The sequence below is a fragment of the Amphiura filiformis genome, chromosome 10 (genome assembly GCF_039555335.1).
Source record: "Amphiura filiformis chromosome 10, Afil_fr2py, whole genome shotgun sequence".
In the NCBI taxonomy this organism is placed as follows: Eukaryota; Metazoa; Echinodermata; class Ophiuroidea; order Amphilepidida; family Amphiuridae; genus Amphiura; species Amphiura filiformis.
This window is the reverse complement of record NC_092637.1, coordinates 12,242,958-12,259,175: the sequence shown is the minus strand read 5'-3', so window position 1 is coordinate 12,259,175 and position 16,218 is coordinate 12,242,958. Positions and strand designations below refer to the sequence as shown.

At 36.3% G+C, this 16,218-nt stretch overlaps 1 protein-coding gene across 2 annotated transcripts in view; it reads left to right on the top strand.

Moving 5' to 3' along the window:
* LOC140162506 (nucleolar MIF4G domain-containing protein 1-like) overlaps nt 1-15,487 on the top strand; it is an 85,271-nt gene extending 69,784 nt beyond the window's left edge. For both annotated transcript variants that reach the window (XM_072185749.1, XM_072185750.1), the window contains exons 8-15: nt 2,733-2,854; nt 8,865-8,958; nt 9,133-9,235; nt 10,100-10,230; nt 10,934-11,184; nt 11,610-11,774; nt 12,704-12,835; nt 14,738-15,487. In XM_072185749.1, coding sequence (XP_072041850.1) covers nt 2,733-2,854; nt 8,865-8,958; nt 9,133-9,235; nt 10,100-10,230; nt 10,934-11,184; nt 11,610-11,774; nt 12,704-12,835; nt 14,738-15,028 — 1,289 coding nt within the window. In that variant the 3' untranslated portion in view covers nt 15,029-15,487. The remainder of the gene's footprint in view (nt 1-2,732; nt 2,855-8,864; nt 8,959-9,132; nt 9,236-10,099; nt 10,231-10,933; nt 11,185-11,609; nt 11,775-12,703; nt 12,836-14,737) is intronic.
* Nucleotides 15,488-16,218: the final 731 nt, after the last annotated feature.

Sequence of the window (16,218 nt, the reverse complement as noted above, 5' to 3'; positions counted from 1 at the left end):
ATTACACACATTTCGTAATTATGACTAAAATCTCGTGTTTGTCTCATAATTCAAAAACACTACAAATATAGTTTTAAAAAAATATTACAATGTTTTGCAGCATGTTTTCCAAAATGTTTTTGAATTTTATTAAAACGTTCTGTACCCTTTATAATATAACCCAACATGTAAATGTTTTCTGCAAAACTTGCGTTTGCTGAGTATAGGCTTATCCGAACGAATCAGAAAGATTGTGATGTAACAATTTGAAACAACTCATTTCTGAATATTATTTATAATAAGATACGCTTTTGCGGTGAGAAAAAAAAAAGAAAAAAGAAAACAACAATTGAATACACTTAAAGAAAAAAATTCGACCACCACGGGGACTCGAACCATTCGCATCAATGAATAGTCAAAAGATTACCAGTCGAAGGACTAAGACGTTGCGCCACGCTGCCATTTCGCAATCGAAGTAATCAGTTTTGGTCTTTTATAGTAGTCAGGTATCGGGGAAAGTGTAAAGCTGCATAGTGCAAATGGCAAAGTGGATCAGTTTACCATAATGACAAAATGGTCCAAAATCCACATTTTGTGGTTTTTAGGCCGTATCTCATGGAGCCTGACGTTCGTTTACCTTGGCTACACCAATTGAGAATGTTTGAATACAAAAGGAATGACAAATTGATCGCATTTATGACATTTGTTAACAGTTTGCCATTTTGAATTGAAATAAATATCTATACGTATATATTAATATCAATGCAGGGCAAACTGCTCAGTATGCACGCTATTCAATGCAGCAGTTTACCATTACAGATTACCATTATGGGTTTACACTTTACACCCTTTGACTATTCGTGTTTTAATTGCGTGAATCATCGCTAAATTATGCATTCATTATTTTCAATGCTTCTTTTTTTTTTCTTTCTTTGTATTAAAAAGAAAGAAAGAAAGAAAAAAAAAGAAAGAAAGAAAGAAAGAAAGAAAGAAAGAAAGAAAGAAAGAAAGAAAGAAAGAAAGAAAGAAAGAAAAAGGAAAGAAAGAAAAAGAAAGAAAGAAGGAAAGAAAAATGAATTAATGAATTAATGAATGAATGAAGCGAAAGACATTTGACATAAATAAAAACATGAGCGTGGAAAAAGGTTGAAGTGACCGCTTATATGTTCAAATTGCAAGCAGCTTAATCACGAAGCTCACGTGGCGAGTGGTTAAGGCATAGGTCTTGTAAACATGAGGTCCTGGGTTCGATTCCCAGGCGGTGTTACTTTTTCTGTTTCATTTATTATTTGTGACGGTGAACCCGGTGAAAATATTTGTTTATTATAAATACATGAAGTATACATTTTTGATTTATTTTTTCTGTCTTTCTTTCTTCCTTTCTTTCTCTATGTTTGATTAATTAATTAAATTATTTCTTTCTTTCTTTCCCAAAAGCCCCCAAATGAAATACTTTCCGATTTAAATGTGATCTTATAATTGTCCTACAAACTCCCTCCGCCCTACCTCACATACATCCCACGCCCAACACCTCGCACGCACCCCCCCCCCACATTATACACACACCCCATACACAAAAATGTGAAGCACAAATCTGCTGAAGATAGTTGTTACATCATGTCAAAAACAAGTTAATGCTATCTACTGAAGATAGTCGTTGTTTATTATTGACTTCCTTACAATCTTAACGTACATGCGGTTTTAATATTTAATTGAAACTCATTTTTCTGTTTTGTAACGTTCGTTCACCTATCTGACAAGTGCTATGAAGGTGAACTTTAAATATTAATTTCAAAAATAAATTAAACAACTCGGAATCATGCACCTTAGAGCCGCGATCACGATTTCTCGGTTTTGAGATATAGCATAAAAATTTCATTAAATGCGTGTATGTTAGGGTATGGGGTGTTTCAGTGTCCACTCCCTGAACCAACCAATTTCTTTATCAACAATTGTATTATGATTCCTAAGTACATGGTCTACCTCCAAATCCTGTGAAATATGAAGATCATACAACATTCTGTTTTTTGAGTTATGGGACAAAAAGCGACATTTTAGAGCAGTTTAGAGCTATAATTGCGAAATGTGTGTATTTTAGCATAGGGGTGATTCAATGACCACTTCCTAAAGAAACCAATTTCTTTATCAACAATTTTGTTATGATTCCAAAGCATATAATCCACTCTCAAATCGTGTGCAATGAGAAGCTCATACGACATTCCATTTTTGAGTTATGAGACAAAAGCGAAATTTAGATGAAATATTTTGCATTCGGCAGAGACAATCTACGAAAAAAGTCCTTGGAACGCTTGGTACACTCTGTCGAAATTCCGTGCAGAATTTCATATGATCATGGAAATGACGTATATTTTGCCTGGGAACAAGCATGACATCTACAACAATGATTTACCCTTCCCTCTCCCCATCAATCAATGTTGGAACACATTGGGAAACCGCTGAAGACTTTGGTATTTCTCAACATTGCACGGGGGAGAGGGGGTGGCAGTTTTCCGTTATTTACACGCAAGCGTTTCAAGACTTTTTTCGTTGATTGTAGACGTAACCATGCGAAGGGTCCCTGTAGTAAATCTTAAGTACTTACAAAGGGTACTAATTGTAAGTCATTTTAGTGAAATGGATTTTATGATGACTTGTAAGTTATGATTGGATTTTTAGACTTACGAAGCTTCGTTGAGTGAAATGGACCCCAGGTTTATTATGTCTATTTGTCTAATTTCTCTTTTACTTTGCAGGTGCACATTTCATTCAATCATTGGCAGTCAAATTTGACAAATTATACAAGGGTGAATTGGAGCAAGAAGACAAGCAGTGTGATAATATTATTTTGCTATTTACTCATCTGTATAATATGAAGGTATGTGTGTGTGGTATAAAGCAGAGGCGGATTTAGGGGGTGTACCCCCCTAATTTTTGCACAACGGCGCTGCGCCCCCCTAATTTTTGCAGAGCTGCGCCTGACTTTGTGTGGGCGCTGTGCCTCATCGCCCCTCCCCTGTTGAAAATTCCTGGATCTGCCCCTGTAAAGTTTTATGTAGTGAATGTTGTAAAGTGAGAATTTACTAATAAGGCCTAATTTATAACAAGACTCCTGGGTAAGAAACAGGAAAGTCACAATTTGCCAAAATATCACTTCAACTTGTCCAGAAATTCTGAGGTGAATAATTTCTTGTGTTTGGATCAAAAGATTCAAATTTTAATCATTCAATATACCAACACAGATGAACTTTCATAAAGTTGTCCAGACTTGTTTTTGAAGTATTTTTGCTTAGTGCTTGGTCATTTTTTTAAAATTTGGGTGAAAATCAGGCTTTTTTGATGTTTTTTTTTTGCAAGATTTGGCATTTTTTAAGCATTTTGGGAGAAAATCTCTCGAAGTTGGTCAAAATTTTTAAAAAAAGAAAGAAAGAAACGGGTACTAGATATTTTTTATCTAGTTTGTAAAAATTAATAAATTTTTGTTTTTACTCAATTTGTTTGTTACGTTTCCCAAAAAAATTGGGTTAAAAAACACATTTTTTGGGATATTCTCCAAAACTGAGCAATTTTGCTCAAATTTGACCTCACAGATGGATTCATCAAGTCTTTGCCATTCTAAATATGTATACTTTTAAATAAATCCAAGTAAGGTAAATCAAGAAGGGAGCTGGAATACATTTAAAATAGACTTGGTGATTTATTAAAGCATTATTTACAATATTGTTTCATGCAAGCCAGCCGACGACCGACCTACACTCGTCAGAATTATGCGAAATAAGCATAATTCTGACGAGTGTAGATCTCGGTTCGGCTGCCTTGCATGAAACAATATTGTAAATAATGCTTTAATAAATCACCAAGTCTATTTTAAATGTATGTATACTTTTATATATTTTAGACCAAAAATTTAGCAGTTATGAGGCCCAAAATTTTCCATAATTCCAGGGGTGTCAGGACGTTTCGCCCCACACCAGTACATACCACTACCAGTTCGCCCCAATACACGTACATACCGCGACCAGTTCGCCCCAATACACGTACATACCACGACAAGTTCGCCCCAATTGACTCACTGTGTAAACTGTAAAGTGCCGTGAATGCAGTGCATGCGGTCATATGGCCAATCAATACAACTTCCAATTGTTTGCATTTATATTCATGTATTATGGAATAATCAATACGACCTATTCATATAATAATAATTAATACGGTATTATAGTAAAAATTATAGTATTATTATTATTTTCTTATGATAACAATAAAAAAATAACTATCATTTTAATATTATTAATAGTACTAGTATATATTAATCATATCTTAATTATTATTATATTATTGAATAACTTTACATTGTGTTGTTTAATTTGTTTATTTACTGTAGGCCTATGTCTTTGTAAACAAATTTGACGGTGTTCTATGAATTTTATGCCATTAAAATGTATTTTTGTATTTTATGAATTTGTCATGTTTTTACAATCCATTGTTAGTAACTAATACAATTTGTATTTTCAGTAGACAGTATGCAGTGCTGTTTTTTTTTTTTTTTTATTATTTGTAACAATTTGGCTGGTGATATATATAAAGCGTGTAATGCTATGAATTTGTTTAGAAACCCTTGTGATTCAGCCCGAGATTCAGTTGAGCTGACTATGTTTATGTTATGAAAACATTTTATTTTTGATCATGTACTTTTCCATCCATGTGGGTTTTTGTTAGGCCTACTTATCTATTTTATCGAGTATGTTTTACGACCCGAGAATTACGGGCCGTGTTTTGAAATTGTGACGTAGGCCTATATTGGGAGGCACGCGAAGAAGAAAAAGTTGGGATTTTGTTTGCAAAACTGATTAAAGCCCAGTAGGCCTATTAAAGGAGTGTTTCGTGATCCTAGCAATCTCTTTTTATGACATTATTCAGTAGATATCCACGAAAAAAGCCTATTCCCAAAATTTCAGTTGATTCCGATTTTGCGTTTGCGAGTTGTGCACGATTATGTGTATTACACTGCTCCATAGACAATGCGTTGTAATTTCGTTCTGGTGCACCAGAACGAAATTCAAATTTCACGATATCTTTGCAAAACGAATTAATCTGCAAGAAATATTTTGTACATAAACATTATGTAGCCAGAGGTTTCCAGTGATATAAAAATCTCAACTTTTTTTTTGATAAGTGGGGGATGAGGCTGTGGATCACGAAATGCCCCTTTAATACGATTTCGGTCAAATTTTAATTTGGTTATCCTTTGGCAAAATATTATTAGTAACGAGCTCCTTTACCCACATCCAAAGACCCGTCCTTCTTTTTTTCACGCAAAAGGCAAATTTTTGCTCCCAAGACCATTTTGTGGGAAAAGTCCTGTTCAGATCTGCAGGCAGCCAAAAGATTTAATGGTGTCTGAACGTACATACATTATTATATATCATCATGCATGGTACTGTATACTTTTAATGTAGGAGTGGGATTTTGACGCTCTAGGCATATAACGTTTAACAATAATACCCCTCCACACCCTGCCCCCCCACACGCCCCCACATACTGAAGCTCACCTTCATTCAGCAGTATAAACACACTGAAATACTAGAAGAATTGGAGCGGAAATGAAAAATGTCACTTTTGCACACATAAATCTGAATTCTTTCTCCAATAATTCAAAATGGAAAATCTTTCCCAAGTAATTTTGTTTCTTTGCTTGGTTAGCTATTCTCTATACAACCACACCCGGTATACCCCCCCCACACACACACACCCACCCCACCCACCCCACACACACACAACACACATCGTCATGATCGGTCACCCATATGCTCAAACTTGAAATTTGGCGCAGAAATGGAAAATCACTTTGACACTTTGACAAATGTTATTGAAATCTAAAACCAAAGAAAACAACAAGATATTTATTTTAATTTAAGACCAGAGGAAAAAGCTGAACTTCTGGTATGAAAGAATGGAGTTTCCAACATTAGGCCTACTCATGATATTAAATGGTGTCTTCCATGCATGCAGCATGTATTATAGACATTATTATATCTTCATGCATGGTAATGTATCCGTAATGTATAGGCTACTTTTCATGCAAGAATGGGATTTCTGACGTTGCAGGCATACTAAACCTTTTAAAAACAACTATTTTTATACACCCTCCACCCCAAGTTACACAACGCACACCTTCATGAACAGTATTGAACAGAATAAAAGAATTGAGCGTGAATTGGAAAATGTTACTTTTATGCGCATAAACCGAATGTGTTTTCTTTCCGCTATAATTGAAATGGAAAATATTTCCCATTTAATTCTTTTACAACATAATATACTAGCTAAAGCCACGATTTCTCCATGTTACTGAAATTAAAATTCCGTGTTACAAATTGGACGATTTCCGTGATTTTCCGTTTTCCAATAATTATAAAGCACTGAAAATTGAAAACAAACATGTTTTATAAGTGTATTTTGCATTACCCTTTACTGTAGTAGGCCTAGAATTAATGCTAAAATGGGTTGTTTAATGGTTGATTACTGCCAAATAATCACTTTTCTTTGTTTTATTTTGCAAATCAACACAACAGTTAGACATTTTACACAGTTTTTACAATTTTGTGGCATTTTCAAATTTCCGTGGGCAAACCCGATTTCCGTGAATTTTTCCGTTTTTCCGTATCACGGAGAAATCGTGGCTTTAATATAGGCCTAATACAATATTTCACACAAGAGATATTCAATTTATTTATTCTCTGAGAACAAACTTTTTCTTCTTCAATTTTGTTTTTACTTTAAAAATGTAAAAAAAAGGGCGATGGCCTATTTAATGTTTAAAAATGTCAAAGCTTACATTGAACTCTGCCAAATTAATTATGTTTTTAAGATATTTGAGCTACCATGGGTAAAAAATCCAATTAATGGAACAATTTTGTGTAACGTATTTAGGTGCTGTGCAATAATTATGAGCCCCGGGGTAAAATTTCCAAACGGCTCACCAAAAATCGCTTGCCCCCCCCTCTCGGCCCGCCAAAAATCGCTTGCTCCCCCCCTCTCGGCTCGCCAAAATTCTTTACCCCCCTTGAACATGTCAAATTTTTGGGATCCCAAATTGCAAACCTCAAATGGTCTAGATGTATGTTGCGAGCCCAGCGAGCAGGACAATTTGCATATTTAAGCGTTTCCGTACTGTTTTCCTAAGCCTTTTTAGAGCGTTTTATTAAAAAGGCGCCCCATGAATTCGTGCCAAAAATTGCTTGCCCCCTCTCAGCTTGCCAAAATTGCGGTCATTGGTATTTCGGGGCAAAATTGTGATATAAAATTGGATCGATTGAGCCCATTGGTCGAGCATGGTACCAAGATTTTCAACGCCATGGCGTTTACTCAGAACAACAATTTTGCGTATTCGCACTCTGTCGTGTTCATAACGATATAATCATGATATTCGGGAATAATTATGCCAGCTTATGTATTAGCGTATGATATAAATCAATAAAATAAGGCCGACATTTGTATTAACATCATCGAGTTAAAACATCCCGCCTTAAAATTGTTGGCATATTGAGAGGATTAGGACACATCGTACAATGTAAGATGTCCCGTGGTGTTTAAATCAATCATAATTAGTCTGTGATTGACAGGCAAGTTGCAGAAATTAAGAACAAAATGAATCATGATAACTGTCAATTACAATGTACAATATATCTGAAACATTAAAATTATGATTATATAATTAAAATAATAGCATTTCAATTAAAGATATATATAATAATAAGTTATTGTAAAGAGTTGTAACGCGCATATCAAGCTATATGAGGATGAATATATAATTATCTGAGACTAATATTTAAAAATTGTTATATCTTTGATTATTTTAGAACATCACAGTTTAGAATGACCAGAAAACTTTCCTGACAGTTGTTACTATAATAATATTTGGCAAAGAATAACCAAATTAAAATTTGACAGAAATCGTATTAATACTGGACTTTAACCAGTTTTGCAAACAAAATCATTGCATTTTTCTTCTTTGTGGCACTACCTCCGGGTCTTAATCAAATTGAGAGCATACTAGGCCTACTTGTCAAGCAATCGATCGTACATCAGTGTAAGGCACACGGTCGCGGGCCGGGGACTTGTCAAGCAAGGTACGCCGTCGGTGTGTTCTGGCACTTTTGCGTGCTTTGGTCACGGTACCATTGATTGAACCAGGATTGAACACATATCACACCCGGCGTTTTTCAGCGGAAGTGGCAGCAAATATCCGCCGCTTACACGCGGTGCAAAAGCGGCAAAAGTCAGTGCACAGCCGGGTGCACAGCACGGAACCCACAAAACATCTCAAAGCTGCTGCTGGCGTTTGTTTTGCTAGTTATACATAAAATTGCCAAATATATTTTTTTCAGTCCTTTTAATAGTTTCATTATGTCAAAGAAGATCTTCTCTGATTTAATATGTTTATAGGACTGCAAGTTTTGAAAGTTTTGAACATCTCAAACTTATTTTAACTGAGTTTGAGTCGGTAAAATAAAAATACACAAAACTCGCAAGAGTAAGAGTTTTTGTTGTTTTATTTTTTTTTATATAATGTTTTGTTTTGCCATATATTATATAAATTATTACACTGGCGATTTATAAGTAATTTACATCATGTTTAACACTAGGCTACTAGTACTATGCACGCCACTGCAACGTTATACACGGTGAGTCAATTGGGGCGAACTGGTCGTGGTATGTACGTGTATTGGGGCGAACTGGTCGTGGTATGTAATGTGTATTGGGTGAACTTTTTTGGGGCGAATAGGTTTCGGGGTGAGACGTCTCGCATTCATTCCAGGATCACCCTTAATGTATTTGTGAGATTTGATATAATAGTCCCCATAACTGTTCCTTTTATGTTTTTATTGCAGGTTATCCATTGTACTCTCATCTATGATCTGATTCGCCTGCTGACTGATGGGTTCCTGGAAAAAGATATTGAGATGTTGCTGCTATTATTAAGGAGTAAGTTTTGGAGAAGAAAGTTTTTATCTTTGTTTTTTGTCGGGAAAGTTAAGCAGGATCTTGTTGAGGTTAAAACTAAAAGCCAACATTTTTGCGATACATTTTAATGGCACTTTTGAAGAAGTTTTAAGATCTACTATTTCTGTTTTATTTCTAAACTGTTTGATTTTCCAGATTGTGGAATGATGCTGAGAAAAGACGACCCCTCATCACTGAAAGAAATCATCCTTCAAATCCAGACCAAGGCGGGTGAATGCTCAGAGGAGTTCAAACAACAGTAAGTATTATGAGAATATATTATTGAGTGTTACTAAGTGGTTAATATTTTTTGCACACAACCCATAGATGGGAATATTCTCTTTCTTGAGCATCCAAGATGGCCGATCATGCCCAAGGATCCAAGATGGGCGATCATGCCCAAGGATCCAAGATGGCTGATCATGCCCAAGGATCCAAGATGGCTGATCATGCCCAAGGATTCAAGATGGCCAATCATGCCCAACAATCCAAAATGGCCGATCATGCTCAAGGATCCAAGATGGCCGATCATGCCTAAGGAAGCGATGTATATCAAGAAAGAACAGCCTTCACTTGACAGGGGATGTGGCCTTCGCCATAATTTGACAGGGGCTTATAATCTTGTAATCAAAAATAAGAAATTTGAATCAAAATCAACAACCTCTGGCAACACCATCATCTTGTCACAGATCAATGACCAATTGACGCTATTCCATTTAAAATTCACACTACCCCTGTGGAAGATTTTGGAAATATCTTCCAAAAGGGGAGTATGAATTTCAAATGGAATGAGCACATTAAGCAGTTCCATTTGAATTTTTCATACACCTGAGAAAGATTCAACCTGAATCTTTCACAGATGAAGGGTGAGTTTCAAATGGAGCTGCTAATATGCTCATTCCATTTGAAATTCATACTCCCTCGGTGGAAGATATTTCCAAAATCTTCCACAGGGGTAGTGTGGATTTTAAATGGAAAAGCCCATTGCTGCCAGATCTGTTAACCTGCAGATGCACCTAGGATAAGGTGCGATACTGTAGCGACTCAAAAAGTGTGAGTCCAATTGGATGGTTTTATGATTCCAATTTAATATTACAGCAATTATATATTTTTTCTTCCTCAGGTCAAGGGTCAAATTCATGCTGGAGACCATCTTTGCCATACGCAACAACAACTTGCGTAAGATTCCAAACTTTGACCCTTCACATTTGGAACATCTGAGGAAACTTTTGAGAGCTATGGTCAGAGACAGAGGTGAGTTGATTCTTAAAAATGTAACATTGAGCTTATTTTTGATGAAATATAAAAAAAAATAGCTCAAATATTTTCAAATAAAAATCATGAATTTTGTCATCTACTGGAAGGAAATTATATGTATTGCTAAGAATTCTTTGAAAAATCACCATAAAAAGTCACTGCTTTTGTTGGCATTTTGGTGCCAAATTTAGCAACCCTTTTGAGTAACGTCTGTGCAATTTAAAGGAAGATTACATGATCCTAGCATCCTCCTTTTATGACATTTTTCAGTAGATACCCACGAAAAAATCTTATTCCCAAAATGTCACTTGATTCCAATTTATGCGAGTTATGCATGATTCTGTGCATTACACTGCTCCATAAGCCAGTGTTGTAATTTCAATTTGAAATTCAATTTTGACGATATTTTTGCTAAATGAATTAATCTGCAAGATATTTTTGGTACATAAACATTATGTAGCTGGAGGTTTCCAGTGGTATAAAAATCTCAACTGTTTTTTGAAAAAAGTGGGGGGATGAGGCTGTGGCTCACGAAATGCCCTTTTAAGGTACCCTTTACTCCCATTTTTGCTGTGTTTGACATCCTAAACGAGATACTCGCATATTTTCCTTGTTTTTTATGTGGGTGATATACAATACAAGTGCCCCCAGGCAATGAATCTCAGTCTCAATGACCACCTCTGTAACAATTCTATTCCAGGTCACTCAGATTCAGAAGGAACTCTCCGCATCGCCTTTAAAGATCTGCTTTTAGCAGAGGACAAAGGTCGTTGGTGGATTGTCGGCTCGGCCTGGGTAGGCAATCAACATGGCACCAGTGAGGCTACTATGGCAACTGGATCAGCTATTGTGAACAGTGAAGGCAGTGATAAGATCACAGAGCTGTCTCGAAAGCAGCGCATGAATACGGACATCAGGAGGACCATATTTGGAATTCTTATGACGGCAGAGGTACTTCATAACTTTTGTTGGTTGGTTGGTTATTCTGGGAAGGAGGGCAGAGGTAGCGCTATTGTGCCGTGGGGTCATAGGCACATTGTTTTAGCTTTTGGCGCACAAAATTACCACTTTGAGGTTGCGAAAGGGTCATTTTCACCCATTATTTCTATTGTTTTGGATCCATAGCTTCACAAAATTCAAAATTTTTGACCCCTTGTTTGAAAACCCAGCGCTACCCCTGAAGGAGGGTAAAGAAACTTTGGTTACTGTATAGTGGAATGTTTTCGCTGGGTTAATTTTTCTTATCAATTCTGGACAGTATAGTGGGTGAATAATTTGTGTTTCCAAATACATTCCCTTTAAATACTATGTGTTATAAATATTTTCATGGGGTTAAAAATTTACGACTGCATATTCAACGTCCTCTAACGTTTCAGGATTACATGGATGCATTTGAGAAGTGTCTTCGGCTGGGACTGAAAGGAGGTCGTGAGAGGGAGATTGTTCATGTGTTACTGGACTGTTGTATGCAGGAGAAACAGTTCAATCCTTACTACGCATATCTGGCTACTAAGTTCTGCCAGTTTGAACGAAAGTTTAGGGTAAGTTTTTAACATGCAGTAAAAATGTCAGACTTAAAAAGAGAGGGCAGAAAAAAAAAAAGTGAGGAGAGAAAGGGCTAGCATTTGGTATTATCCCATTGGCAATAGACCATTTTGATGAAAGTAAACCTGATGAGGTATTATTGATTCACACATTACTGCACAATTCAAAGGTTTGTATGCTGTGATTTCTCGCATATTCATGAGGGCCAATTGTTGCATCGTGCTGTGTCTAACAATCATACGCAATAGAGCTTCGCTTGTCTTCATGTTTATGCAAAAGACCGTAAAACTATGTGGTACGTGCGTAGCAGTTTTCACCTGTTGCATTTCATGGAACATTGTCTCTCATTATCGGGTGATGCTGAGACTTTGACTGTTTGGAAATTTTCTGTTTTCTCTTTCGTTCATGGATACATCATCAAGGTTACTTTCATCAAGGCTTTCAGAATTTTCTGAAATGGGTGTATACGTTGCATACATTTTGGAAAGTTGTAAATAGCCATTACTCGCTTGGTATCTAGTTACAAAGTTCTTGCTGTAAATTTGAGCTTATTATGTATTCAAGTAACTTCAATTAACTTTTGAAGATTTTCCCCGCCACTTTCCTGACCCATAAAAACTAATGGATACGAAAAAATTGGGTGACTTTTCAACATTGGTTACCGTGACTTCCAGTAGTTTCCTTTCCTATAGAAACCAATGGTTAAGAAAAAAATTGGATGACATTTAGATTATTTTGAGGGCTTAAAACCAGAACTATCTAGGGCCTTAAATTACATATTACTCATATCGGCAACATATGGATGGTTAATTCTGCTCTCTGACTTTGGGGTTCTGGTTTTAAGCCCTCAAATTTTGTCCCGCGATTCAGGCTTTTGTTGATAACCGTGCATTTCATTAATTTTCTCTCAACTGATAACTTTCAGATGGCATTTCAGTTTGCTCTATGGGATAAATTCAAGATACTGGCAGACTTTTCTGAGGAAAACACAAACAACTTGGCTCATCTCCTGGTTCATCTTTTGTCATCCAAAGCACTACCTATCTCTATATTAAAGGTATGTATATGTGACATGATCAAGGGAAATGACTTGCATGTCGGCAATTTTCAAGTTTTGTACATCATTTTCTGGCAGTTTATGAATGTTACATTTTGATGCGAACCCCATCAAAATCGAACATCTGGTTAACAAGTTAATCAATTTAGCAATGGCTGAAAACAGTTGAAAACAAAAGAATTTGAACACTGTTTTTGCCAATATCTCAAAAACAATGTGAGCGACATGTAATTCTAATTGGGATATTCCAGTTGAAATCCATACACCCCCTATGGAAGACATGACCTTAATCTTCTACACAGGGAGTATGAATTTCAAATGGGGATACCTGAATGGGTGACTCCATTTGAATTCTTCACTTCCTATGCATCATGTCTTCCATATGGGGTTGATGGGTTTTAACTGGAATAGCCCAGTCATTGATTTACGGATTCAATCATGTTTCACCATTGTTCATCATCGATTAACAACGATGCGTCTGCGTCGTCTGCATGGTTTACTTCTTAGAGCTGCTCGAGCGAAGTAAACTATGCAGATGCGCTGGACGCGAGTTGTTAATCCGTGGTGAACAACGGTGAAACATGATTGAATCCCTTTCAACAACAAAAACAAGTAAAGCTAAAGATCATCTAATTCACTTGATTCTTTCATTCGGAATGTCCGTTTGTCATTGCCACTCAATCTTACAAGAAGATCAGTGATTTCTCATATGCATAAGTTCCAGGCATGGCGAATTTTACGTGCTCACTGTGGGTTCATCACCGATTAACAAACCTTTGCTCCTGTACAAAGGTATAGGAAGAGATGTTTTCGGTTCCTCCCAAGAAGTTGATAGAGAAAGCCTATGGAACAAGCAGGGATGCAAATTGTGCGGGAGCGGGGAGCACCGCTCCTAGGAAATGACAGTCAAAATTGAGGAAATAATGCCTTGGGATGAAAAAAAGAAAGAGAGGAAAAAAAGGGAGGGAGAAGAAAAGAAAAAGGAGAGGAAGAGGGAAAAAGAGGAAAGCAAAAGAAGAGGAGTGAGGTAGAAGATGACATAGAGGGAAACAGATCTCAGTAAAAGATAACAAGTTAATAGGGGAGGGCTGTGAGGCAGTAAAGCTACTGAATGGAAGAGAGGAAATCTATAAAGGCGCTGGTTGTGCAAAATTTGGAGGAATTTACATGATTGTTCAAGAAATAAGAGCAAAAAAGAGGAAGGTGTTGGTGTTAGAATATGGAAATGTGTTATAATGCATATGAGGAAATTTGCAATTCATCACCAGAGATGAGGTATTCAATGTAATTTAACAGGAAAAAGAAGTTGGGTGAAGGCAGGTTGAAACAGGGCATAAATCTGAGGACATTAATAGAAAGGTGGCAATGAGGATTTTATGGGAACAAAAGTCATAAAGGAATTTGGTGTATCAATACTAATGGCAGTGAGGAGAGGACGACCTGGCAAATATTGAGGAAATTTAAAAAGAAGAACCATAAAGCACTGAACAAGTTGTGCTCCCTCTGACAAAAAATGAAAGAGGAAATTGAGGGGACAAAGGAAAAGAAAATGTGGAAGGCCTCTGTCCCACCAAAATTGACCCCAAACTAGTGTAAAATACCAATGAAGCCTTTTTGGGACGCTCAAAGACTTAACATTTATACGGCGTCGCTCTAAATACACGCTATGTTACCATTCTCATCTTTTGAAGTGCAGAATAAAACTATTTTATGTCTGGTATGATTGAGGAAATCTTGAGCCCAAAAACCTTGCTCCTGAGGAAGAAATCACAATTTGCAGCCCTGGGAACAAGATTGATAATTTGTACGTCATTCCTTTTATACTCGATACAGGGAACATTGAACACCTCAAACCCTAGAAAGTGATAGTAATTGGTTATTTATTCTTTTCTTTGCCAACAGGTGATTGAATTTGCCGACATCGACAAATCCACCGTGAAATTTCTGCGCACCCTCCTCATAGGAATACTACAGCATTCTAACGACACAATCAAATCCATACTAGACATTGTCTCCGGCAATCCCAAGCTAAAGTTGCTTAGCGATGGACTCCGATTATTCCTCCATCATTTCATATTGAAAGCTTTGAACAAGAAAAAAGGTCTTGACTTGTCTGAGAAGAAAAAGGACATAGTGAGAGAGAAAGCAAAGTTTGTGGACGATGTGTTGAGAGGGGAGGACACTGGATTATGAGGTGACCTGCAATGGGATATTCCAGTTGAAGTCCCTACACCCCTTGTAGACGACATGACATTAATCTCCCACACAGGGAGTGTGAATTTCAAATGGGTTGCCTGAATGGGTGACTCTGTTTGAAATATACACTCCCTGTGTTGGATATTAAGGTCATGTTTTCCGCAGGGGGTGTGTGGATTTCAACTGGAATAGCCCAATGTGATCTGTAACCTCAATGAAAGTGAAGATGACCTTTAACCCTGATGACAGTAAGAGAACAGTGAATAAAGAAGCAATCAAGTACTCAAGAAGTTGTTTCAATTTTGTTATTTATTGTGAAGTTGTGCCATAGTTTCATTTATATCACACAATACACACATAGGTATGTTAATACACTTGTCACAAATCATAACTTTGAAATCAAAATGTTGAAATTATTTATAAGTGTTGGTCATTTATAATGAATGTTTTGTCCACTACTTTCACAGATAATGATACTGTTGAATAAGTCACAAGTTAAGAATACAAAAATGAATAATTGAATATTAATTTATTCAAATAAATGTGAATGTACAAATATTCTTGAATTATATTTGTGTTTTTCAAATAGAATACAAAAATGAATAATTGGATTATACAATATTGATTTTCTTAAATGAATAACCCAGCCATTTTAAATGGATGAAATTAATTTCTATAGTTCATAACAGATTTAATTGAAAGCTCATTCAGAAGTATTTCATAAAATATCATAAAATCAAAAGAAACCCGAAGTGATGGAAACATGGATAAATGGTCTATTCCAGTTGAAACCCATACACCTATGAAAGACATGACCTTAATCTTTTACATTCAGGTAACCACATTTGAAATTCACACTCCCTGTGTTGAAGATTAAGGTCATGTCTTCCATAGGTGTATGGGTTTCAAATGAGAGAGCCCCATCTGGTAATTCATCAGTATGTGTAATTACAATTGATTATTTTTCAATTTGAATACATTGGTAGATTACGACTTACACACTCCAATAAGATATACCAACTTATTTTTGGCACTTTCAAATAGTGTTCCCCTACAATGTTGACGGTTCGCTATGTCCAAGATTCCCTATGTTGAATATGAAATATGGTTAGCTATGTCTAATACGAAATGGAGGTTAGCTAGGGTTAGGTTTAGGGTAAGGACTAGGGTTAGATTTGACATCGCGA